This window comes from Canis lupus, chromosome 3, assembly GCF_048164855.1.
Source record: "Canis lupus baileyi chromosome 3, mCanLup2.hap1, whole genome shotgun sequence".
Classification (NCBI taxonomy): Eukaryota; Metazoa; Chordata; class Mammalia; order Carnivora; family Canidae; genus Canis; species Canis lupus.
The window spans coordinates 56,071,129-56,094,729 of NC_132840.1; the positions used below are offsets into that span (position 1 = coordinate 56,071,129).

The 23,601-nt window shown below is 51.0% G+C and overlaps 2 protein-coding genes, 2 long non-coding RNA genes and 1 other non-coding gene across 6 annotated transcripts; 3 read left to right on the plus strand and 2 right to left on the minus strand.

The window, feature by feature from the left end:
* The first annotated feature begins 3,388 nt into the window (after positions 1-3,388).
* Positions 3,389-5,712, plus strand: TMEM107 (transmembrane protein 107). 2 transcript variants are annotated; one of them, XM_072821232.1, is made up of 5 exons: positions 3,395-3,639; positions 3,828-3,895; positions 4,008-4,108; positions 5,096-5,192; positions 5,439-5,712. In XM_072821232.1, exons 1-5 carry the CDS (start codon positions 3,553-3,555, stop codon positions 5,506-5,508), a joined length of 423 nt encoding a protein of 140 aa, XP_072677333.1. In that variant the 5' UTR covers positions 3,395-3,552; the 3' UTR covers positions 5,509-5,712. The 2 variants fall into 2 exon arrangements, with proteins under 2 accessions (XP_072677334.1, XP_072677333.1); XM_072821233.1 differs by lacking the exons at positions 4,008-4,108; positions 5,096-5,192 and having other exon boundaries at positions 3,389-3,639.
* LOC140630663 (uncharacterized) lies at positions 5,432-12,417 on the minus strand. Its single transcript, XR_012028413.1, has 2 exons — positions 6,151-12,417; positions 5,432-5,797 (listed from the first exon to the last, which is right to left on the minus strand). It is a non-coding gene; the product is annotated as an uncharacterized lncRNA (long non-coding RNA).
* LOC140631304 (U8 small nucleolar RNA) lies at positions 6,128-6,263 on the plus strand. Its single transcript, XR_012028942.1, has one exon. It is a non-coding gene; the product is annotated as a U8 small nucleolar RNA (small nucleolar RNA).
* A 1,817-nt stretch (positions 12,418-14,234) lies between the features above and the next one.
* On the minus strand, positions 14,235-18,409 carry LOC140630664 (uncharacterized). The gene is made up of 2 exons (XR_012028414.1): positions 17,610-18,409; positions 14,235-14,726 (listed from the first exon to the last, which is right to left on the minus strand). It is a non-coding gene; the product is annotated as an uncharacterized lncRNA (long non-coding RNA).
* Positions 18,410-18,768: 359 nt separating this feature from the next.
* On the plus strand, positions 18,769-22,556 carry VAMP2 (vesicle associated membrane protein 2). The gene is made up of 5 exons (XM_072821234.1): positions 18,769-18,855; positions 19,358-19,478; positions 19,933-20,091; positions 20,191-20,242; positions 20,821-22,556. Coding segments are annotated over exons 1-5 (351 nt in total). The 5' UTR covers positions 18,769-18,853; the 3' UTR covers positions 20,838-22,556.
* Positions 22,557-23,601: the final 1,045 nt, after the last annotated feature.

Sequence of the window (23,601 nt, forward strand, 5' to 3'; positions counted from 1 at the left end):
TGGGTTTCGACGCTGGGGCCAGGTGACCCCGCCCCTCACCTCACCCGTCTCCCGCTTAGGGAAGGACACCCGGTCACCAGCAGTACCTCCGACGGCCACGGGGTGGCTCTAACACTCACTTTTGTGTGACCTCTGCGGAGCACGCTTCTGTGAACGAAGGTCAGGGGGAGCAAGGGGATAGACCTAAACGCCTGCTCACTGTTTATTAATTCATAATGTGAAATGTGACTACCGAGTTCTTACTATCTAGTAGGTTCCCGGGGCAGGAAGCCTATTATAAACAGAATGCCCCAAACTTTCCATTGCGGGAGCCCAAAATCTAACTCACCGTCAACCTTGACCCCTTCCTTTTTCCCACCTACTCGGAGCCCCGTGTTTAGACCTTCCTATCTTTTAATGATCTCTTGATTCCTTACACTTTGCTCCACTTTCCTTATTCCACCCTGGTCCACTCTCATTCTGTCTGTTGGCTTCTTCACAAGCCTGTTACTTAACATCTCAAAATCGATTCTCCGTGTTGCATCTTCTAGAATACAGACCTACCGGGTCTGTTCCCATGGCGGCAAAGCCATGCACCTTGTCTGCTCACCCCACCCCACCCCACCCCACTCTACCCTGATCTCTTCTTCCCCTTTGGTTACTAGACTTCAGATATGCTAGCTTCCTTTCTGCTCAATGAACACACACTGGCCTGGCCACCTTCCAACCTAAGAACCTTTGCACTTGCTCTGCCTCTCCCTGGAAAGTTCTTTTCCCGCAGCATCTCCACACGGCTGACTCCTCTTCATTCTGTTTGTTCCGGGACCTTGGAAAATTTTGCAAAAAACAGGTCCTGGGTTTTGCTCCCTTTCACTGGATGATAGTGCTTTTTTTGTGAATAGTCAGATTTGATAAACTGTCACTGGGGGAGCTTGTTCTGAAGACCTGGGCTTCCCATTCCTAGGAAAAAAATCATGTGAGTTATAGTCAGACGGAGGCAACCTTCAGTCCTTGCATCTTATATGTGTGCTCAGAATATTTCCGTGTTCCCTGTGCTGACTTCTGTATTTCCCATGGTGGAGAGCACATGGAGCCCCCCTCATTGGACTTAGGACGTCAACATTATCACTGTATTGAGGGTCTCATGCTGGTGAAGGTCACCTCAAGGGTGAGAAGCAGTTGGGTCCACTGTACTTTGCCTGTCTCTCCACTCCTGAGGTGGGGGAGGTTTGAAAATATTTTCAGGACTTTAAAACAGTTCGACAATTAAAGAGAGAACCTCCCCTACACACCTGAGAGCTCAGAAACCCATGCAGGGAATAGTTCATTACCATCCAAAATTTTAGGAGTAAAAAAATAAGAGACTTGGCTGACTCTTACCCTTTATACAAATAATTCCTCTGAAGAGTCTAAAAGATTTTGTTTTTTAGTTTACGAGTTTTGGTGACCACATAGTCTCTGTTATGAGATTAAGGCTGTATTGCCTTAATCTTAAAGAGGTGGTTTAATGTGAAAATGTCACTGCATAGTTTCAGTATATAGGAGTTCAACATGAGGGACCATCAGTCCTAGAAAACATTCCTTCTTTTTATAAAGCAACTTAATGCCTTAATGATACTACTACAGAAGACCCAGAAGGAAAACAGAAAGGGTTGTCATTTAAAACCTTTTATTTTAAATAACTTGAATTACTGAAAAAATGCAAAAATAATATAGAGGGGCACCTGGCTGGCTCAGTCCCTAAAGGATGTGACTGTTTATCTGGGGTCGTGAGTTCAAGCCCCAGATGGGTAGAGGGCTTACTTATAAAAATAGATATAAATATAAATACATAATAAAGAGAATTCCCATGTGCCTTCAGGACAATGTTCAATGTTCATTTTATTATTGCCTCTCTTTCTATCTCTACAGACACACATGTATTTTTCTAAACCATTTGAGAGTAAATTGCAGACATAATGGTCCTTCACTCCTATTTCAGGAGTGTATTTTCTAGCAAGAAAATACATTCTCTTTCCTAAAGGCGGAATTATAAAAAATCTGGAAATTAACACCGATAATACTGAAGCCTAAACTAGAGACCTTATTCCCAATTTGCCAAGTGTTCCACTAATGTCTTTTGCAATAAAAGAGAAGAAAGTCTTTGGGTTTCTTTTTCTCGTCCCAGGTTCATGATAGTTCTCGTCAAATATGTCACAGGTCTTTATAAAGTCTCCCTAAATCTGGAAGAGTTCTTCCAGTCTTCCTCTTTCGTGACCTTGGGCAAACGTCTCTTTGCTCTTTGAGCTGCATTTTTATGCACTGGTTTAGAAAAAAGGAAATTATATTGGGGTCCTCAAATAGAGAAATGCGTTTCCTCTCAATTTTGATGTTTCCTACAACAAAGTTTAAGAATAAATGACTCGGGATCCCTGGGTGGCTCAGCGGTGTGGCGCCTGCCTTTGGCCCAGGGCCTGATCCTGGAGACCCTGGAACATAGTCCCACATTGGGCTCCCTGCATGGAGCCTGTTTGTGTCTCTGCCTCTCTCTCTCTCTGATGAATGAATAAATAAAATCTTAAAAAAAAAAAAAAAAAAAAACTCCAGGAAGGCAGTGAGCCTTCTGTCTTGTCAAGAACACGAGCCCAGCACTTGCATAAATATTTGTTGCACGAAATTAGAAATGAGCCCCCCCCCCCCCCGTCTCGGCCCCCCCCGCCCCGGCGTGCGTGTTCAGCTCAGCTCGGCCAGAAAGCACTGCGATGAGATGATCTGGAAGCCGGGCTGAGGAGAACTTTCCGTTCTGCAAGGGTCTCAGATCTCGCAGCCGGGGCCCCAAGGTCACCAAGGACACCGACAGGCAGAGCTTCTGGGATGCAGCTGGGCGAAGTCAGGGGAAGGAAATCCCAGCAGAGACTGCAGCCTGGCCTCCCCGGGGGCGGCAGGGTTGCGTGCCCTCAGCCGGTCACCTGCTCCCTTCCCCACACGCGCCCCTCAGCCACGCAGAGGGCTGGCCATTTTCTGCTCTCTGCCATCCCCCCCGCCCCCCAAACGGAGCAAAGTCGTCTGGGGACTCGCGGCGGGGGTCAGAGGATCAGGGAAGGTTCCGGTCCCGGGTCCTGTGACAGCCTCGGGCTCCGTGATCATCTAAGGAGTGATGGTCGGACGACGCAGGGACATCCACCTCCCGAGAGAGACAGACACAGACACAGACACAGACGCAGAGACCCGGCCTTAGGCCCGGCGGCGCCCTCACGCCGGCAAGGGCGGGACCGCTGTCTCACTAGAGCACCGCGGGCGGAGGGTCTTTCCGGGCCACGCCCCCCGCAGCCGAGCCCTGGCTTGCGTCACGGCCCGGGGCCGCCGCCGCCGCTCGAGAATGGACTGCTCTCGCGAGATTTGCCGAGATCCCGCCGCAACGCCCGTGGACGCGGTTGCCAAGGCAACTGGGCGGGGTCGGCGCGAGCGGGAAGGAGGCGTCGGTCGAATTTTTGCGTGCGGGCCTGCGAGGCTTGAGCAGAGGGCGTTTCCCGAGCCTTGAGCCCCGCCGAGTGCGGCCTCCGCTCCCGTCGGTTCCCCTGCGCCGGCGGGGCCATGGGGCGGATCTCGGGGCTCGTACCCTCTCGCTTCCTGACGCTTCTGGCGCATCTAGTGGTCGTCATCACCTTGTTCTGGTCGCGGGTAAGACCCACGGCCACCCCCCTCTCGCCCCCTCCCGCCCCCACCGGATCCCTACGTTGGGGTGCTCCCAGCCCCCCATGCCCCTTCCCCAGGGCCGTACGTGGAGGGTCCTCCCATCCCCTGTGACCCCAGTGCTGCCCCGCAGCCCGCCCCTCGTTCACTTTGTTCCTCTTTGCCCTGCTCCCCAGGACAGCAACGTCCAGGCCTGCCTGCCTCTCACGTTCACCCCAGAGGAGTATGAGCAGCAGGACATTCAGTGAGCACGTGGGGTGGGGGCGGGGTGGGGGCTCAGAAGTCAGCAGCAGCGGGAGTGGAGGGGTCTTTGACGAAGTCCAGGAGGCCCGAGCCCGCCTCCTTCCTCTCTGCAGGCTGGTGGCAGCGCTCTCTGTCACGCTGGGCCTCTTTGCCGTAGAGCTAGCCGGTTTCTTCTCAGGAGTTTCCATGTTCAACAGCACCCAGAGCCTCATCTGTATCCTTTTATGCACAGGCCATTGTTTCCCTCCTAGGTGGGGAGCTACCTAACTAGGCGTTTCTGGCGCAATGGTGTGTGCTCTGGTGGGCAGTCTGTCCAGTTGATAGATCATCTTAGGCAGTGTGGAAGACTTAATACAATCTTCAATCGTTTGTTAAGCTCCCCGCGATGCACCAGATGCTGGAGATCCCAAACGGGAGTAAAACAGTTTTGTACCTCGAGGAAGAGGCAGAGACACAGACATCTGTAATTCACTGTGAGAAGCACTGTGCTAAGGGCGTGCGCCAAGATTTGAAGCTCTATAGAAACTCAGACAGCAAAATGAATACAGAAATAAAGACAGAAATGAGGAGGATGGATCAGGGAAGGCTCTTGATGCTTGAACTGTAGACGGGGAGGACCAGGGTGCTGCATGGTGATTCCAGCGGTGTATCAAGTCACTGTGAGCATTCTTGTGTGCCTGGGTTGTATGGGGAGCCAGCTCCTGGACCTGAATGGTCCAGGCTAGCCCCTGGATACCGGGGTTTGGGTAGCCTGGGGTCCCAGCGCTGCAGGCCCAGCCCTGGTCTCTACTCACACGGTTCTTCTTCTTTTTATTTTATTTTTTTAAGATTTTATTTATTTATTTATTTGACACAGAGAGAGAGACATAGAGACAGAGAGGGGGAGAGAGAGCACAAGCAGCGGGAGCAGCAGGCAGAGGAAGAGGGAGAAGCAGACACCAAACTCCATTCCAGGACTCTGGGATCATGACCTGAGCAGAAGGCAGACACTTCACTGCCTGAGCCACTCAGGCGCCCCTCACATGGCTGTCCTTAAATTTAGAAGTCAGGGTTGCTGGTTCTGGCCTTTGCAGCGTGGTGAGGGAGCAAGAAGGGAACCTGAGTTGCAGGTGTCAGTCCCAGCAATGGTCTTTCCTGGCTCATCACTACTTATTCTACCTATTGAACTAAAGGCTTTCCTTGACTCTGGTGCATTCCCAAGCCATTGCAGCTCACTGTAGTGCCTCGGTGGCCCTATCCTTTTTCATATTCGAACGTTGGGAGTGCACCACTTACTGGTACATTTTTGTCTTCTGCAGGTACGGTAGCATCCTATGTTTGGGGATGGGGGAGGAAGGTTTACTCAATCTGAAGGTTCTTCTCCCCGCCCCCCCCCCACTACCCAGGCCTTTACTCCATGCCCATGCAGAAGAAACCAGACCCACTCCACATCCTGTAGTCCCTTGAAGTCCCCCTCTTCCACACTTTGAGGGTGGAGTCTGTAGTTTGGGAATGTGGGTCATTTTCTTGGAAGGAGCCTTGAACCCATCACCTTCTGTCCGCAGTGCCCTCCCAGCTGTCACCGAAATGGCATTATTCGTCAGTGTCTTTGGGCTGAAAAAGAAACCTTTCTGATACCTTCCTGACGCGAGCACAGGGATGAAGGCTGGAGGAGCAGGGGACCACTCAGCATTGCCAGAACAAGGAAGGCAGTCTACAGTTCTCCCTCTGACCCTGCAGTTGGAAGATGTCAGTGTTCGCGTTAGGGTAATTATCACTCCAACCTGCGATGATCATCGTTTTATTTAGTGCTTTGTAATAAAATATATTTTAGAGTAAGATCAAGACTTACAAAACTTTTAGGGGAGTCCTGGGGTAGCCACACTACTTGGAGAAACGGAAGGCTCTCTTCCAGCCTTGCAGACTGTAAAAAAAAATCAGAGGTATCGCTTTTATTTTGGTTATTACGGTAGCGTTTGGCGGAAGGGGGTGGGCGGGGATATGTAAATATCCAGCGGCGTCCGCGGCTAGCGTGCCAAGCTCTGGAGTGGAGCATTCTGGGAGAGATTGGTTTATGTTTTTATGCAGCCAAATGGGGGGGGGGGAATGTTTTTTAATATCTGCAAGACATATAGCAATAGAGATGGCAGATCCTAGATAGCTGCAGGTTGCTGGGGCTAGCGCGCTCTTTACTCGCCCTAGCCGATAGCGGCATGGTGTGCCCTGAGTAAGGAAGGCGCACGGAAGCTGGTTATCGTCAGGTAGGATAATCCTTACCTGTTCCTCCTTCGGGAGGGCAGCTCGGAACATGATGATTGGAGCTCGCATGATTCGTGATTAGCGTCTCTGCGTAGTCGGGACTTGCAACACCCCGGCTGCTCCTATCTGATTCTTCCTGACGATCTTTTCTTTCATGTGTGTGTAAACGGGCAGATTTCGGCGGCCCCTGGGGCGGATGGGTTGTTCGCGCTTTCGTTGCCGGTGCAGGTCTTTTGCGGAAACACGGGATCTCTGCAGGGGATGGGGTTGCGCGTGTCGGGACCTCACGGTCTGGATTCACTGTAGAGAACTTGTGTGTGCGGTACGAAGCCCTGTTCCTGTCGCTCGGACTCGGTGGTGGCGCTGCAAACTCTTCCTCTCACCTTGGCCGAGGAGCAGCAGCTCAGGTCCCTGGCCACCTCTTCCCCGGGGTTGCGTCCGCGGTCCAGGATCGTGAGCCGTGTGTGCGCCGCAGAGGCTCAGGCCCTGCCGGTGTCCCAGGGTGGATGTTCCCAAAGTCCTGATGCCCAGCGAAGGCTCAGTGCCTGTCCCCGAAGCTGCTCTCCATAGTTTCACTCCTACATGGTGGAGCCCAGGGCATCCTAAGCAGGCTTCCAAGGACAGGCATTCTGGGGAGGCCCTTCCCTTCACGCCTGTCCCTTCTGGCAGCCCTTTATCCTGGGCATTTATTCAATGAATATTTACTGAGCACTGAAGTATATGCAGAGCATCCGGGAAGGTACTGAGGGAATAGTGACTCTGATCCAAGTTCAGCCTCAGCCAGCACGGATCCTGTGACTCATGGAGAGGAACAAGAAGCGCTCTTCCCCTACTCCCAGAGGCACTGAGCAGCACACTATGGGAAGAACTACCACGGAGACTTCCAGATGCCCTGGTCTAGGGAATCTTTTGCCCCGGGTGACAGGACTGGTGCTCCTGGAGGAGCAGTCTGCCTTAGGTCAGATTGTGCCTGAGGCCAGGAAGGTGGACATTTGGGGCCCGGCCAAGGTTATGGGTTCAGGAAAGTCCCATCCCCCCACCCCCGCTATTGGTGTGGTTTACTGATTTCTGAAAGCCAGCTTGTTTTTCAGAAACACTGTGGGCTAGTTGCATAACAGCTATTATCAGAAATTATGCAAACTAACATTATACTCAAAAACAGAGGTAATACTCAAACTCATTACTTCCTGATTCATTTTTCTTGTTTCTTTTTTTAAGTTTGTTAGGAATTTTATTTTTTATTGAATATAGTTGATGCGCAATAGTCCATTAGTTTCAGGTTCCTGATTATCTTCTACATTTTACTATAATGTGCTAATAGTAAATAGTATTATTTACTATTTGAGCTTATTTACATTTATCATATTTGTATAGTGCGAGTGCTATATAATAATGGGCTACTACTTGTGTGTATCTCTTCACAACTTATAGACATCAAGTTGGGATTTTGAATATGGCCCTGGTAGGAGTATTTACAGAAATTGGCGAACACTGTGCATCAGGCTTTGTTGTCTAGATTTAAGAAGACAATGGAGAAAATGTTAATAATGCAGATTAAATTTTAAAATGTCCTGCCTGGGCAGCCCTGGTGGCACAGTGGTTTAGCGCTACCAGCCCGGGGTTTGATCCTGGGGACCCTGGATCGAGTCCCATGTTGGGCTCCCTGCATGGAGCTTCCTCCCTCTGCCTGTGCCTCTGCTGCTCTCTCTCTCTCTGTGTCTCTATGAATAAATAAAATAAATAAAATCTTTTAAAAACATAAAATGTCCTGCCTGTAACCATTACATTGTGAATAGCACACAAAATGGAGGACATATTGCCCTGGAGGTTGAACATTATTGTCAGATTCAGCAAAGAAGTCAGTCATTGAAGAAAGAGTGAAGTCTCTACATACTCTCAGGGTTTGTTTCATTTTTGTCTTCCTCAAAAATATAAATAAAAGTATCAACCAGCATTCATACTGGAGCTACTCCTGTGGTTGGGACACAACTCCATCTATGAAGTCATGAAAACAAAAGTGGAATTTACAATAAACAATATTGTCTTTTATTATTACTTGTAAATTCTGTGTTACACATCCTTTGTATCAGTAAGATAATAAACACGCACATACATAAGCTCATACTATTTCTGGAGAACTGGTTGTTTTGGGGGTTTCTTAAAGATTTTATTTATTTGACACAGAGAGAGAATGAGCACAATCGGGAGTAGCAGAGGGAGAAGGAGAAGCAGACTCCCCGCTGAACAGGGAGCCTGAAAGGGCCAGATCCCAGGACCCTGAGATCATGACCTAAGCTGAAGGCAGAGGCGTAACCGGTTGAGCCACCCAGGTGCTCCCAGATAGCTAGTTAAACATTTATCAGCAGTTCCTGCCCCCACCATCCCAAGAAATGGCTCATCACCAATCCTTGTTTCTAAATCTGGAGGGCATTTCTCAGACTTTGGCATGATCTCTTTTCAGCATCTAATATGTTGACCACTCCTGCCTTTTTTTAAGATTGTATTTATTTATTAGACACACAGAGGCAGAGACACAGGCAGAGGGAGAAGCAGGCTCCATGCAGGGAGCCCGACATGGGACTCAATCCTGGGACTCCAGGATCATGCCCTGGGCTGAAGGCAGAGCTAAACTGCTGAGCCACCAGGGCTGCCCTACTCCTGCCTTTTGAAATTTGTTCTCTGGCCTCTGAAAAATAGTTCCCCTCCTTCACCTCCCACTCTTCTGGCTGCTTCTCAGGCTTGTGTAATATTGACTGTGCTTACAGCTGGTCAGTCCCTGGGGACATGCTACTGGGTTGCTTCCTGCCCTTGCCCCTTATGTGTTCCTGAACGCTGCTCTCTGGATAGCTTCACCTGCCTCTTGTCCATGTAAATGCCGCTGGTTTCCAAGCATTGGCTCTCTTACATGAGCCCTTGTCCAGGGCACAGCCTATGGGAACAAGCTGTGGAGTCCATCCTGGGTTCATCCTGTTCTTGGCTGTGTGATTGGCAATGGGTCACTTAACTTCTCTGTGCATAGCTCCCTTCACCCACATTCCAGAAGTAGGTACTATGAACACTTCAACTATCCGTCTCTTAGTCAACACCAGAGGCTTTGCCAACTAGCATCAGAAGTGGGCTTTCATTTTATTGTGAATTCAGTGGCTCATCAATCAGAATAAGCCAGTCCCAGGAGACAAATACTAGGGTAGTCCGAGTCCTACAGAGGGAAAGTAGAATGGTGGATGCTAGGGACTGAGGGTAGGGGGTTGGGAGTTGTTGCGGGGGTAAGAGGGTTGCAGTTTTGCAAGATGAAAAGAGCCCTGGAGACCAGTTGTAAGACAATATTAACGTACTTTACGCTGTGAGCCACATGCCTCAAAATGGTTAAGATGGCAAATTTCATGGTATGTTACTTCTGACAGTTTAGAAATTAAATCAACAATTTAAAAAATAAAAACCCCAGTGGGGAAAAGAGAAATCTGTTAATAAAGGTTATTAGAAAACTAGTAGCCATCTGGGAAAAAGTATGGATCAGTACCTTACCACCACTATTATTGATAGATCAAAGGTCACAGTGCAAAAAAACACAAGCATAAGAGATCCGAAAGAAAACTTCCCATTCTAACCGTGTATCTTGACATGTCAGGCCTACAGAAAAGTTGCAAAATAGTACAGTTTCCTGAATACCCTTCCCAAAGCTCCTCCAAGTGTTAACATCTTGCATGGATGTGTCATGATTATGGGAACCAGGAAATTAGCTTGATGCGGCACTATGACCTCATCGACAGCTCTGATTTGAATTTTGCCAGCTTTCCCACTAATGCCCCCTTTCTGCTTCAGGCTCTAATCCAGGATTTCACATCACAGTACGAAAACAAAACAGAAGTCCTCAAAGAAAAGCCTGATGAATTCATTTTTAAAAATGTATTATTTTTTTTTTTTTGAAAAATGTATTATTTTTTAAAGATTTTATTTATTTATTTATTAGAGAGTACAAGCAAGGGGAGCTACAGGCCGAAGGAGAGGGAGAAGTGGACTCCTCCTGAGCAGGGAGCCCCATGGGTGTGGGGCTGGATCCCAGGACCCTGGGATCATGACCTGAGCTGATGGCAGAGACTTCACTGACTGAGCCACCCAGGCGCCCACCTGATGCATTTAAATACATATTAAAAAGATAAAAAGTGGGACACCTGGGTGGCTCCGGGGATGAGTGCCTGCCTTCGGCCCAGGGTGTGATCCTGGAGTTTCAGTCTTGCATTGGGCTCCCCGCAGGAATCCTGCTTCTCCCTCTGCCTGTGTCTCTGCCTCTCTTTCTCTCTCTCTGTGTCTCTCATGGATACATAAAATCTTAAAAAAAAAAAAAAAGGTAAAAAGTATACATGATAAAGAATCATAGGCAAAAGCTAACAGATAAATGACAATCTAGGGAAAATATAATTCATATTGCAGAGAAAGGGCTAATTTTGAAACATGAAAATCTACAAATCTATAAGAAACATACCAACAATCCAATAATAAAGGCACAGAAGAATTGTATGCATATTTCACAGGAAAGGAAATAAAAGGACTCAAATATATGATGCCTAAACTCATTCACCATAAGAGAAATGTAAATCGTGTTTATCTTATATTTGTAACCCTCAAAAAGTTTCATTAAGAGTTAAAGAGAGTCATCTGGGTGGCTCTGTTGGTTAAACGTCTGCCTTTGGCTCAGGTCATGATCTCAGGGTCCTGGGATAGAGGCCCACATTGGGCTCCCTACTGGGGGCATCTGCTCCTCTCCTCTCCCTTCCTGCCTCCCTCAAACTCCCTCCCCCTCCCCCTGTTGGAGCTATCACTCTTTCTCTCTCTCAAAGAAAGAAAGAAAGAAAATCCTTAAAAAAAAAAAAAAAAAAAAAAAGTTGAGGGTATGGGTTTAAGGAAACAGGTCTCACCTGTTGGTTGGTGGGAGTAAAAATGGGTCATGTACCCACAGTGCCCAATTTGGCAAAGGCCACAAAAATCCAAAGCAATCAAAACCACAAACACTCATGCCCTTTTGACCTAGGATTTTCACTACTAGGAATTAGCCCTGCATATTGACACATAGGTGAAATGGGAACATGCAGATTGTTCTTTGCAGCTTGGCTTGAGTTGGCAAAAGTAGGCCTGTCCACAGGAGAGTGGTTGAATTATGTTACAGTGTCAAGAGGGGTCTGTCTCAGTGGGAGGAGCATGGGACTCTTGATCTCAGGGTCATGACTTTAAGACCCCCTGGGAGTACAGAGTTTACTTAAATAAAGAGAAAACTTAAAAAAAAAAAACAAAAAAACAAAACAAACCCAATATCCAAGATCCGTTAAGTGACAAAAGGACCTTGTGGGATGGTTCCTATGGTTTGCCTCCATCTGTGTAGAAAGTGGAAGTGGAAACCATCCGCACTGCACTTGCACTGAGTCTAGAAGGAGGCCAAGGTTATGGAAGATTGGTGTTGAGGGCAGAAGCTGGGAGGTGGGGAGTCGGGACAGGAGGGAGACCTTCTCCAGGTGCTCTTTTAAACTTTTGGAGTTTTGAAGCACATGTATTATTTAAAAAGACAAAACTGGGGATTCCCTGGGTGGCTTGGCGGTTTAGCGCCTGCCTTTGGCCCAAAGCATGATCCTGGAGTCCCCTGGATTGAGTCCCACATTCAGGCTCCCCACAGGGAGCCTGTTTCTCCCTCTGCCTGTGTCTCTGCCTCTCTCTCAGGAATAAATAAATAAAATCTTTAAAAAAATAAAAAGACAAAACTGTAACATTTGAATGTGAACCCATAGTATACAGCATCCGATGTTTCCTGTCTGGAAATGAAGCTAAGTCAGTCTCAAAGCTAGAGAGACAGATCCCTGATGACATCCTGTGAGTGTCTGTTAACTTAGACTTTCCAGTCAAGTTGCAATATGCGAGGCCTCAGCTTCTCCTCCTTGGTTTAAATCTGTTTGAGCAAATAAAAATAAAAATAAATCTGTTTGAGCTGTGTTGGCAAGTGTCTTGATTGTTACTTCCATCAAAGATTGCCATGTGTGGGGTTTGTTGTTTTTTTCCCCCCAGCTTTATGAGGTCTAACCGACAGACATACTGTGTTTTGATGATCTTTCTTGTGTATTATTGTCGCTCCTGGTGCCAGCACGGAGCGAAGTGGAATGAAAAAGTCCTCAGTTTGCCAATGAGGAACATGAGGCCCAAGGAGAAAGCCATTACCTTCATCGGCAATAGAGAGCTGGGGCTAGAACCCGAGTCTCTAGCTGTCAGGCCAAATCAGTTGACTCAACTCAATCAGTCCTCATTGAGGGGCTCAGGTGGTAGAGCATGTAACGCTTGATCTTGTGGTTGTGAGTTTGAGCCCCATGTTGGGTGTGAGATTACTGGGAGTAAAAAAAAGCCAAGAAGTCTTCATTTAGCATCTTCTACCTCCCAGGCTCTGGACATGGTGTGTGAGATGGAGGGGAAATAAGGATGATGTGGGTTCATCCTGAACCACGGAGTCTGGAGCTCCCCTACCACCCAGAGGAACCTGTTAACCCCAGTGAGTTTCTAATGAATAGAGGGTTGCAGAGTCAGGATTTGGGACCAGGAGATCTCCCAGGTCTGGAAAACTGTGATCTGCCTATGTCTTGACTTACCCACATTGGGCTCTGGCACCTGGGTTTCCCACTACTCTGAGGCCCAGGCCTGTCCTGCAGCTCTGACAAGAGCTGGCTCCCTGGCCACCCTGCCCGCAAATGATCAGGGCTTTACCAGCTCAAACAGGGCTGTCCTCACAGGACAGGGACATAGGGGGCACACAGGCCCTGCCTGAACCCCTTCTCCCCAAACAGGTGCCTAGGCACTCACCACTGGCAATCCATCTGACCGCTCTGCTGGGTTGGCGTTGAAAACACCCCCCCCCCAAAAAAAAAAAAAGAAAGAAAAAGAAAGAAAGAAAGAAAGAAAATAAAACACACCTCACTGGGACACCTGGGTAGCTCAGCAGTTGAGTGTCTGCCTTTGGCTCAGGGTGTGATCCGGGGGTCCCTGGATCAAGTCCCGCATCAGGCTTCCTGTGAGGACCCTGCTCTGCCTCTGTGTGTGTGTGTCTCTTCTGAATAATTAGATTAAATATTTAAAAGGAAAAATAGAAAACACTCCTCACTGAAACTGTAGTCCACTGCTGTTCATTAGTCACACGCCTGCCTTGTTTCTGGCACTGTGCTTGGTACTTGTGTAGGGAGAACAGAAAAGGTATCGCTTTGTCAATGTCTGTTTTATACAAAACAAACAAAAAACACCTTTTAAAAGAGGTATTCTGTATGTGAAAGAAAGTAGATTACCAACTTAAAAAGACTCCACCAAGGCATTTCTGTGAGCCTCATTTTTCCCAAATACAAAATCAAGACCTCACATGGTCGTGGTTGATCATAGGATTTACAACAGCATTCCTAAGAGCACTGTTACAGGAGCAAAAGAATTGGAAACCTAAAAAAAAAAAAAAAAAAAAGAATTGGAAACCTAAAAGCTGATATCTGAAGGACTAAACTGTGGTGAGCTTTCTGGCTAAATATGGAAGTCGGCCATGAGCATTTGTCTTCCCTCCCCTCCAAAACTGAAATAAATCACAGGAGAGAGGAGTCAAAGATGGATAAATTGACAAGGACCAAGAGACCGGAGAGACAATAGTGGACGAGAGATTTCAACAAAGCTTTGGAGGCTGGATAGTGGCTGAAGGGGGGTGGCAGCACGAGCAAGGGCAGGGGGTGTCAGGACAGGACATCCAGAGATCCCGGAGGTCACCGGATCCCTAGTCAAGACCAGGCTGAGAGCCCAGATCCAAAGTGTTGAGACTCTGGGGCCCCTGGGTGGCTCAGTCAGTGAAGCGTCTGCCTTCGGCTCAGGCCATGATCCTGGGGTCCTGGGATCCAGCCCCGCATCCCATGGGGCTCCCTGTTCAGCGGGGAGCCTGTTTCTCTCTCTCCTCCTCCCCCTTACTCTGTTTGTGTTCTCTCTCAAATAAATAAAAATCTTAAAACCAAACCAAACCACAAGTGTTGAGACTCTTGGTGCTCCCTCACCTCTCACACCTTAGTCCCACACACCATCCCCCACATCCCGATTTTCAGGGAGGCTTTTTTTTTAAGGGATATTTATTTATTTTATTCATTAGAGACTGAGAGAGAGAGAGAGAGAGAGAGAGAGACCCAGGCAGAGGGAGAAGCAGGCTCCCTACGGGGAGCCCCATCCCAGGATCCCAGGGTCATGACCTGAGCCCAAGGCGGATGCTCCACCACTGAGCCCCCCAGGTGTCCTTTCAGGGAGGCTTTGGACTTGGAGATGGCAGGAGCAAAGACCAGAGGCTTTGGAGGCTACAAACAGGAGCCTCAACCCTCTTTCCAGATTCTGCCCCTTCCATTTACAGGGAGGAGGGATGGAGAGGATATGCTTCTCTCTGAACAGCCCCAGCAGAAAGCCTGCTACTTATCAACATTTCAGAGTCCCTGTGAAAAGGCTTCCACTGTCCTGCAGGAAAGCCAAGGGCCCGTGAATGTTCCCCCAATACACACACACATCTTCTAATCAGCCTGTTGGTGCCTCCGTATTAAAGCCAAGGAGCAGCACACCTGCAAAATGAAAAAGAGAATCCTCCCATGTATTAAAAAAAAATCCATAATTAAAAAAAAAAAAAGTAGGGATCCCTGGGTGGCGCAGCAGTTTAGCGCCTGCCTTTGGCCCAGGGCGCGATCCTGGAGACCCGGGATCGAATCCCACGTCAGGCTCCCGGTGTTCTCCCTCTGCCTATGTCTCTGCCTCTCTCTCTCTCTCTGTGTGTGACTATCATAAATAAATTTAAAAAAAAAAAAAAGTGGAACAGGGCCACCTGGGTGGCTCAGTCGGTTAAGATCCAGCTCTTCATTTTGGCTCAGGTCATGATATTGGTATTGTGAGATTGAGCCCTGAGCTGGGCTCCACGCCGGGTGTGGAACTTGCCCAAGATTCTTTCCCTCTAACCCTCTCTCCCTACTTCTGTTCATTCTTTCTCTCAAAAAACGAAACAAAACAAAAAACCTGGAAGAGACTGAGAGAGATGGGGGGTGGGGCAAGAAAAAATAGCCTATAATTGGAAAGCTAAAAAAAAAAAAAAAAAAAGGAAGGGGCTTAATGCATATAGTCTGTGAGCATTTGTGTTTTTAAAAAGAGAAAATAAGTATCTATATCTTTCTGTCTCTGCACCAAGCATTCTGGAGGACTTAAAAACCTGGAGAGAGTAGCTGTGTTGCATAGGGGTCTGAGGGCAGCTCAGGAGGGTTGGCTGTGCATTCTTTTGAACCTTGGAATTTTCAGTTTTGATTGTGTAACTTATCACCTATTTTAAAACCTAATACTGGGATGCCTGGGTGGCTCAGTGGTTGAGCGTCTGCCTTCGGCTCGGGGTGATCCCGGAATCCTGGGATCGAGTCCCGCATTGGGTTCCCTGGAGGGAAAGTGTTCTCCCTTTGCTTGTATCTCTGTGTCTGTCGTGAATAAATAAATATTAAAAAAAATAAAATCTAATACTGAATAATGGAAATATAATTATTATCGTCAGAGAGATAAGAGAAGAAATTGCATTTTGGGGAAGGAAAAAAAATCACAAAAACTGTTTTTTCCCTGCCAAAAGAAGAATACACAAAACTTTCTAGGGCATAAAACCAAAAGATGAGTTGGGGAGTGGCCAAGGGAACCTCAGCTTTATGTCTAATGTTTTAATATTTTATAAGGGAGAATGCAGTCACATTTTTTGTGTAATTAAAAAGCAGTCCATTGGCAATCCCTGTAAAGCACCTAGCACAGGATAGGCTCCTGGGAGTTTGTTTTCCCTCCAGGAGCCCAGGGCTGGGCAGGCAGCCCCGAAGTCTTCCAGAACTGGAGGGCTCAGCCAGAAGTCTCAGGGGTCACAAGGCTTGACAGCTGATTGGGATAGAGGTGGGGCAAGCCCCTGGGTCCCTGTTCCAGGCAGCACTCCCAAGGGCGTGCTCCTTCTGTTCCTAATTAGAAGGCCTTTTCCTTATAAGCATTGAGGGACACACGAAGTTTCTGAAATTAATTACTATGTGGTCAGGTTTGACTCCCAGATGGAGCAAGTTTATGAGTCAGTGTGAGAATGACCCAGCCCTGTTCCATCCCAACTTCTAAGTCAGCCGTTGTTGCTAGAAGAGGAAAACATAAAAGAAAACCTTTATTAAAGTTTTTCCCTGTGCGTCTCACATCCCAGGCACCAGAGGTGCTTGTTAGAAATGAACTTGGGCCCCCCACCCCATCTTTTGAATGAGCCTTGGGAGTGGAGCCCAGAGATTTGGTTTGCAGAACCCTCTGGAAATAGGCAAACACAGAAGCCACCATCTCAGTCTGCAAATATATTATTCTATTTTTCTTTAGTTCAGCTTCTATTTTGGGTCTCCATTCTACTGCTTGCAGAAAACATTACCTTACCCACTTCCAGATGAACTGCCATCCCATGCCACCCCTTCTCCTGCCTCCACCATTAATCTAAATTTGGGGGAGCCCCTTAGCACTGCAGCATAGGTGGGGTGGCAGGGAGAGCTCTAGCTCTGAGCTATATTTTCCTGGGTCCTCACATCCATGGATCATCCATGCCCTTGTTTCCATGCTCCTGCTGCTACAGCCCCCAGGACCTCAATAATGATGTGCCAGCTTTGAAAGCCACACTCCACGACCTTGGCTTCCCAGATGTATTCTGAGTTCTGTCCCTTCCATGTTCTCTTCACATGGCCATTGGGGAAAATGAAGATCCCTGCTAAAACAATGTCTAATGCCTTGTCTGGTCCTCCAGTAGCTTCTCCCCAGCTAGGGCCAGGGTAGCAGGGCAGGTGGGGGTGGGGGCTTTGCCTGTTTGTACCTCCTTCCTCGTGTTAGACCCAGACCCAGACACTGCAGCTTTTGAACTTAAAAGCCTGGAATTTGGCATCTTTGTTGTCGGGCTAGAAAATAGACTAGTCTAGGGGCCAAAAAGCAAAAGCTAGCATCCCATAGTGCCATCTGGGCCCTCAGACAAGCCACTCTTTTCTCCCTTTTCACATAGGCCAAGCCAGCCAGCCATTCTGTGCCAGAGTACACCAGGACCAAGGAAGTGGCTGCTCCCTGTAGGGGGAGGGAGCTGAGAGGATCTTATCTTAGATCTGCTGAGTCCCCACACCCAACACAAGCTCCCTGTTCACTCACCTCCCCCAGACAACTGGGAAATGACACCTCTGGTGTCAGAGCCAGTCCCCAGGCTTCTGCTGGGAGGGGGTGGGGCACTGCATGAGGGAGGCTCTCACACCAGAGGCCCTGGGAAACCTGGGTGGGGGAGGGAAGAAGCTGGCTCCTGTTTGTTTTCAAGAGGCCAAGACCACCAGCCTCCCTCTGCTCCCCTTCCAGGTATGGAAGGAGCACCCCTGCCCCAGAGCCATGATGCCTCCACTAAGACACCTCCTTCTTCATTTTTGAGGCTTGCTTTGACCGACCTCACAAGATAGGTGGCTCATCTGGTCCCATCTTGTCCCTGAAGAGCCAGGCCTGCTGGGGATGAGAGGACTGAGTGTGTGGAGCTGCTGTTTAAAAGATCTAAAGAGAGACCAGTCAGGGATGGAGGGGGAGTGGATAATCCTTTCCTACCAGGTTCCGGATCAAACCACTGAACATGTGTTAGTGCCTACAGTTGTAATACACGTGGAGTCCAGAGATAGGACAGGAACTGGCCAAGGTCACACCTATGAGGCTAATGCACATGTAAAGTAGTACCTTGTACCTGGCTACTGCAGGGGGTAGGCAGCCCTTGCCTACTGTCTTTCCCCTTGAAGAAGAAAAACAGAACGAAGAGAAAACCCCCAAAACCCCCTTTCTGTCGCAGTCTGGGATCAGAAGCTGAGCTCTCCTCTGTTACCTGGGAGCGGCCCCAACTCTGGGGCAGAGCTGGGTTTTGGCCGGGTCCGCAGCCACCACGGCCACCACGTGAAGCAGCCGCATGGGACAGCCTAGTGCCCTCCTCCGTCGGCCTTAACCTTGCCCTACCTCGGTCAAGCACCTCTGGTCTGCGCCCCGGTTGGGTTGTGAGGAGCTCACACACCCTGCAGTGGCTTGGTGGGGGCGGGGGCGGCCTGCCTCTTCTGCTTTCCTTCACAGCCGAACTCAGCGGCCGGGGCCCCAAGCCCGCCAGGCCTCCCCTGAGCTGTCCACCTGCAGGGCTGGCGGAGGGGGGGGGGAGGGCCCCAGCTCCCGCCGCCGCTGGCCCACCGCAGCAGCAGGGGGCCCGGCAACCTGCACCTGCCCCTTCCCACGGCCCACCCAGCCGGCTGCAAACGCTGGAGCCGGTCGCCAGCGCGCAGGCCGAGGCCTCGCGGTGTGTGGGGGGTGCGCACTGGTTTGCGGGTTTCGCGGGTGCGGGCGGACGTAGCCTGGGGCTCACGGGCACCCTCGAGGCCGGAGGCGGGGGACGGAGAGGCGTGGGGCTGCCGTGAGGGCTGCGGCCGGATGCGCGGGGATCGCGGCTCCCCAAGCTGCGGCAGGTGGGGGGCCGCCCCGCCGCGCCCCGCCCCCACCGCCCCGCGCCCGCCGCGCCCCGCCCCCGCCCGCAGTGCCCGGATGTGGGTGACGTGCGGCCGCCATCTTCCCGTCCCGGGCAGCCAGCGCCAGTCGGAGCCAGCGCGAGCCGCCGCCGCCGCCGCCGCCGCCGCCGCCGCCGCCGAGCCGTCCGCCTGCCGCCCCCGCCATGTAAGTCGGCCGCCCGCGCCCGCACCGGGCCTGCCCGCGCCGGCCGCCGCCCTTGGGAGCCGGTCCGGGGAGCGCCCGGGGTTCGGCCGGCGCCCCGAGGCCAGGCCGGCGCCCGTGACTGCGCGCGGGCGGCTGCAGAGAGCGCCGCGTCCCGGGCTGGCCGCGCGGGCGGAGGCCGCGGGAGGGAGCGGGCCCGCCGTCCGCCGCCCCTGGCCTCGCCGCCGCCCGTCATTGCGGGTCGACCCCGCACCTTGTCTTGGAGGTCGCCCTCATTTGACGGACGGGGAAACTGAGGCCCCCTCAGGAGGGGGGAGGGGGCCTGACTCAAGGTCACGCAGCTGGGCGGCCGTGGGGCCGGACGCCGCGCAGGGCTCCCCTCGGTGGCCTTCCTCCGGGGAAGGAGAAAGGGAGGGACGGATGGATGGACAGGAGGATGGGCGGAGCCCTGGCCGCGGGGCCGGCGGCTCCAGGCCTCGGGTCTTACTCCGTCCCTGCCCCTCAGGTCGGCTACCGCTGCCACCGCCCCCCCTGCCGCCCCGGCTGGGGAGGGAGGCCCCCCGGCGCCCCCTCCAAACCTCACCAGTAACAGGAGACTGCAGCAGACCCAGGCCCAGGTGGATGAGGTGAGTGTGGGGGGTGTCAGGCGGCGGGAAGGACCCCGACGGTTGGCACCGGTGGGGAGGGGGCATCCTGTGTTGGAGATGCTGAGTTTATGAGTTTAGGGACAAAGACGTACCCTGCCCCTGCCCAGCTCAGCTTGCATTTGGAACGGCCTGGGGTGTTAGTCAACCTTGATGGGCTGGGGAGTTTGGGTCCCGGCAGGTGTGGTCTGGCGACGCACAGGCTGCTTAGAGGGTGCTGCTCTGACATCTGAGATGTCTTGTCTGGCTGTCAGCATGCCCCTGATGTGTGCTCCTTACATGTCCCCAGGTGTGCTAGGGATGTTCTCTGTGTGTCCTTGGCATGTTAGCCGGGCAGCATCGGGGTGCATGTTCACTCTGTGGGTGCATGGTTGAGGACTGTGCCCTCACTGAGGCGGCCTTGGCACACCCCCTGCCTCGTGGGCCCCTCCTTCAGGTGGTGGACATCATGAGGGTGAATGTGGACAAGGTCCTGGAGCGGGACCAGAAGCTGTCCGAGCTGGACGACCGTGCAGATGCACTCCAGGCAGGGGCCTCCCAGTTTGAAACAAGCGCAGCCAAGCTCAAGCGCAAATACTGGTGGAAAAACCTCAAGGTAAGGGTGGAGGCACGCAAGAGGGCTGGCATGAGAACTGGTGGGTGACGAGGGTGTCACGGTCTGTATCACTGACCCTCCCCCCTTTCTCGCCCCCAGATGATGATCATCTTGGGAGTGATTTGCGCCATCATCCTCATCATCATCATCGGTGAGTAGGGCAGGATTGGCTAGGGCCCTTTCTCTGGAGGGGTTTCCCCTTCTAGGTCTTGAAGGTCATTAACCTAGTTTGTACTATTCAGCAGAAAGTATATATAGCTGGCAGTGCAGCTCTGATTCATCTAGAGCCCCAAACCTTGCTGCACTTTGTTTGGTTCTAGGCAATTCTTGTTAAGATTTTTGGAAACAGGAAAGCTGGTGGATCAGCACTGCTCCCTTGAGGATCCTTTTTGGGCCTAAACCTAGTCTGGGAACCCTGGAATTGGGAAGTGGGAGAGCAGGTGAGGCCCAGGGGCTTGAGACATGGCTAGGAAGCCAAACACCCTACTGTTTGAGAGCTTGTGGGCCAGACACACAGATAGATGATTGGAGTCTGTGGCCCCAAGGCCATACTGTGGAGTTGTAGAGACCTTGGAACCTACCAGCCCAGTCTGTTGCTTTACAGATGGAGAACCTAAGGCCAAGAGGGCTGGGGAGTGGGGAGGCTGGGAGCAGGGCCAGGCCTGATACACTGCTTTCTCTCTCTTTCTTTCTCCCCCTCTCTCCTTCCTTCTCTTTCCCTCTCTACAGTTTACTTCAGCTCTTAAACCCCTGAGGAGCCCGCCCTGCCCAGAGAAGGGCCTCTCCCCATCTCCCCCCACCCCATCCCCAGCAGCTCCTCCACCTCTCAGCCATATCTTCCAGCCCCCTCCCCTGGATCCGCGTGTGTGTGTCCCCGTGTGTGTGCACCCCTGTAAATAGCCAGCTGTTATTTATACATATATAATATTATATATATTTGGTCTGTTTGTAGTTTTATTACTAGAAGATTTTTCCGGTTGTCCTTAACACCCCTTCCTGAGGTTCCCATCTCTTTTCTCTTTTCCTCCTTCCCCTTCTGTCTCTTCCTGACCAGCCCTGAATCCCTTCATTTGCATCTGCTATGCAATAGTCCCTCTTCCTCTTTTCCTTCCCTTGGATTTAGCAGATCCTTCCTCCTACCCTGGCCTTCCCCATACCTCCACTACCTACAAAAAAAAGAAAAAAAAAAAGGAAAAAAAAGAAAAAACGAAAAAAAAAAAAAAAAAAAAGCAACTGTCCAGGCCTCCCTGGGTGCATCTTTGCATCTTTGGGAGGCCCTGAGACTGGCCCCACTTGGTCCTAAGAATCCCAAGGTCTTCTGGGAGCTTCCAGCATGTTAATTAGCATTCATTTACATACTGACATCCCTTTTGGTTTCCTCTTTTTTTGTTCCATTACTCTTCATTCTTTGAACCCGTGTTTCTTTTTTACTGAGGAGTTAGTCCCCACGGTCCTTGTATCAGTCTTTCATTTGCATGACATTACTTGCAGGTGGTGGGAGCCTGGGCTTTTGGGGAGCCAGGCCCTTCCGGCCCCCCAGAATCACCCCCTCCTGGCCCCTCTAGTCTGGTTTGCCTCCCTATCCCCATTTCCCAAACCTCTTGTCCCTTCCTCCCCCATCCCCCAGCTGGTGTGTAAGTGTCTTGGAGTTCAGTGTGTCATGATGGACCAATAGTTTTGCCACTTGGAGTCTCTCCCCACATTCCTGCTCCCCAGTTTTCATGTGGGGCACTCAACCGACATTCCCATGGGGTCTCCCTCCCTCCCATCCTCCTGATCTGCCTCCTCCTCCTCCCATCAGGAGAGTTTGGGGGTTGGCCACAATCTGACTCTTTGGGAGAGATGGCTGCCAGTGTGTGGGGGGTCATCACTGCCTTGGGGAGGAGTGGGGCAGGGCAGAGAATCCCCCCAATTCCTGCCTGAAATCTGGCCCCACCCTTGCTGGGGGTTGGACTGAAAACTCCCCTCCCCAATTTGAGGGGGTGTTGCTCCCATCACTGCCCAGCTCCTCTGACTGCCCCCCTGAATTCAGGGCGGGGGTACTAGTCACTGCCAATGTGTGTATGGGACTTGCTGGAAGATGGGGATTCTCGCCCCTCTCCAGGGCAGTTGAGCCCAGAGAGTTGTCTTCTCCTTAGGTGAAGTGATAGAGGAAGGGTCTAATGTCTTTAAATGGCACAATTTTAGGGGTCTGAGGGTGCAGTCCCTTAACCTGGAGGGGACCCCCCCAAACTCTTTCTTCCCCCCACACTCAAGGTTTCTGTATGGAGGGGGAGCAGGGAGATCTAAGCTGTGGTGTGAAAGGGTAGGGAGAGATGCTGGGGGTGGGGGTGCTGTGTTCTATACCCCCCCATATTATCCCAGTGTCCCCTGCCCCCCCCTCCCTCCCTCCCCCCATGCCCCCAATTCTGTGACGCATCCAGATTGTGAAAATGTACAATAAATGTGTAATGAGTAACCAGTTAGTGTGTGTGCTGAGACCTTTTCTTAACCAGTGGGAAGGGTACAGGATCTGCAGGTCTAACAGGAAAGTTGAGAAGATACATTCGAAATGGACTGAGCTTTGCTGGAGGGCCTGACCTTGGGCAGAGCCAAGTGTGATTCCCATAGTGGCCACGGGTGGGCATCAGGCGCTGCTGGAGGAAGTGTTGTCGATTGCCAGGGTCAGCCTGGTGAACCTTGAGACTCCAGCTTCCCAACTTCCCTGGTTTCTCTTCTCTGGAGGCATGCTCTTGCGCTTTATGGCTCCCTCTCTACCCCTTGATTTAATTCCCAGATGCTCTGCAGTTGCTCCCGGGGTCATTTATTCCTAGGCCTGAAGTAGATGGCCAACTTCTGCAAACGTCCCCTCCCCTTGGTGCCTCTCACAGGGCTGGCATCCTGGAGGGGTTAACAAATAACAGAGCAGGGCAGCCCTGGGTGGCTCAGTGGTTTAGCGCCTGCCTTTGGCCCAGGGCGTGATCCTGGAGACCCAGGATCTAAGTCCAACGTTGGGCTCCCTGCATGGAGCCGGCTTCTCCCTCTGCCTGTGTCTCTGCCTCTCTCCCTGTGTCTCATGAATAAATAAATAAAAATCTTAAAAAAAAAAAAAAAAAGGTCTAGAGGCGCCTGGGTGGCTCGGTCCATTAAGGGTCCTGGGATCGAGACACTCCCCCCGCCCCCCATTGGGCTCCCTGCTCAGCAAGGAGGCTGCTTCTCTCTGCCCACCCCTTGTGCTCTCTCAAATAACAGGAAATCTTAAAAAAAAAAAAAAACAAATAAACGTTCTAAGGGTCCCAGGTGATCTTAAAACTACGCCGTCCTAAAAGCCTCGTTCAACGAGGACTACGTTCCTCACGGTGCTCAGGGCGCTCGCGTACTGCATCTACGGAGGTTTCCCTGCTGCCCCGGACCCGCCCCTTTACAGTGTCAGGGACCTGGCTTTAAACTGCGGCCTGATCCCTGACTGGAGTGTTAATCCAGACAGATTATGCAACCTCTCTGGAGCCCAGGCTCCTTTGTGGGGCGGAG

Bases quoted from the DNA above. Each gene is read 5' to 3' on its own strand.
- TMEM107 (XM_072821232.1), top strand. From the start codon at position 3,553: ATGGGGCGGATCTCGGGGCTCGTACCCTCTCGCTTCCTGACGCTTCTG. The intron at 4,109-5,095 runs GTATCCTTTTAT...TGCATTCCCAAG, and splicing joins CAGCACCCAGAGCCTCATCT to CCATTGCAGCTCACTGTAGT. The intron at 5,193-5,438 runs GTACGGTAGCAT...TTCTGTCCGCAG, and splicing joins TACATTTTTGTCTTCTGCAG to TGCCCTCCCAGCTGTCACCG.
- VAMP2 (XM_072821234.1), top strand. The intron at 19,479-19,932 runs GTGAGTGTGGGG...CCCCTCCTTCAG, and splicing joins CCCAGGCCCAGGTGGATGAG to GTGGTGGACATCATGAGGGT. The intron at 20,092-20,190 runs GTAAGGGTGGAG...TCTCGCCCCCAG, and splicing joins ACTGGTGGAAAAACCTCAAG to ATGATGATCATCTTGGGAGT.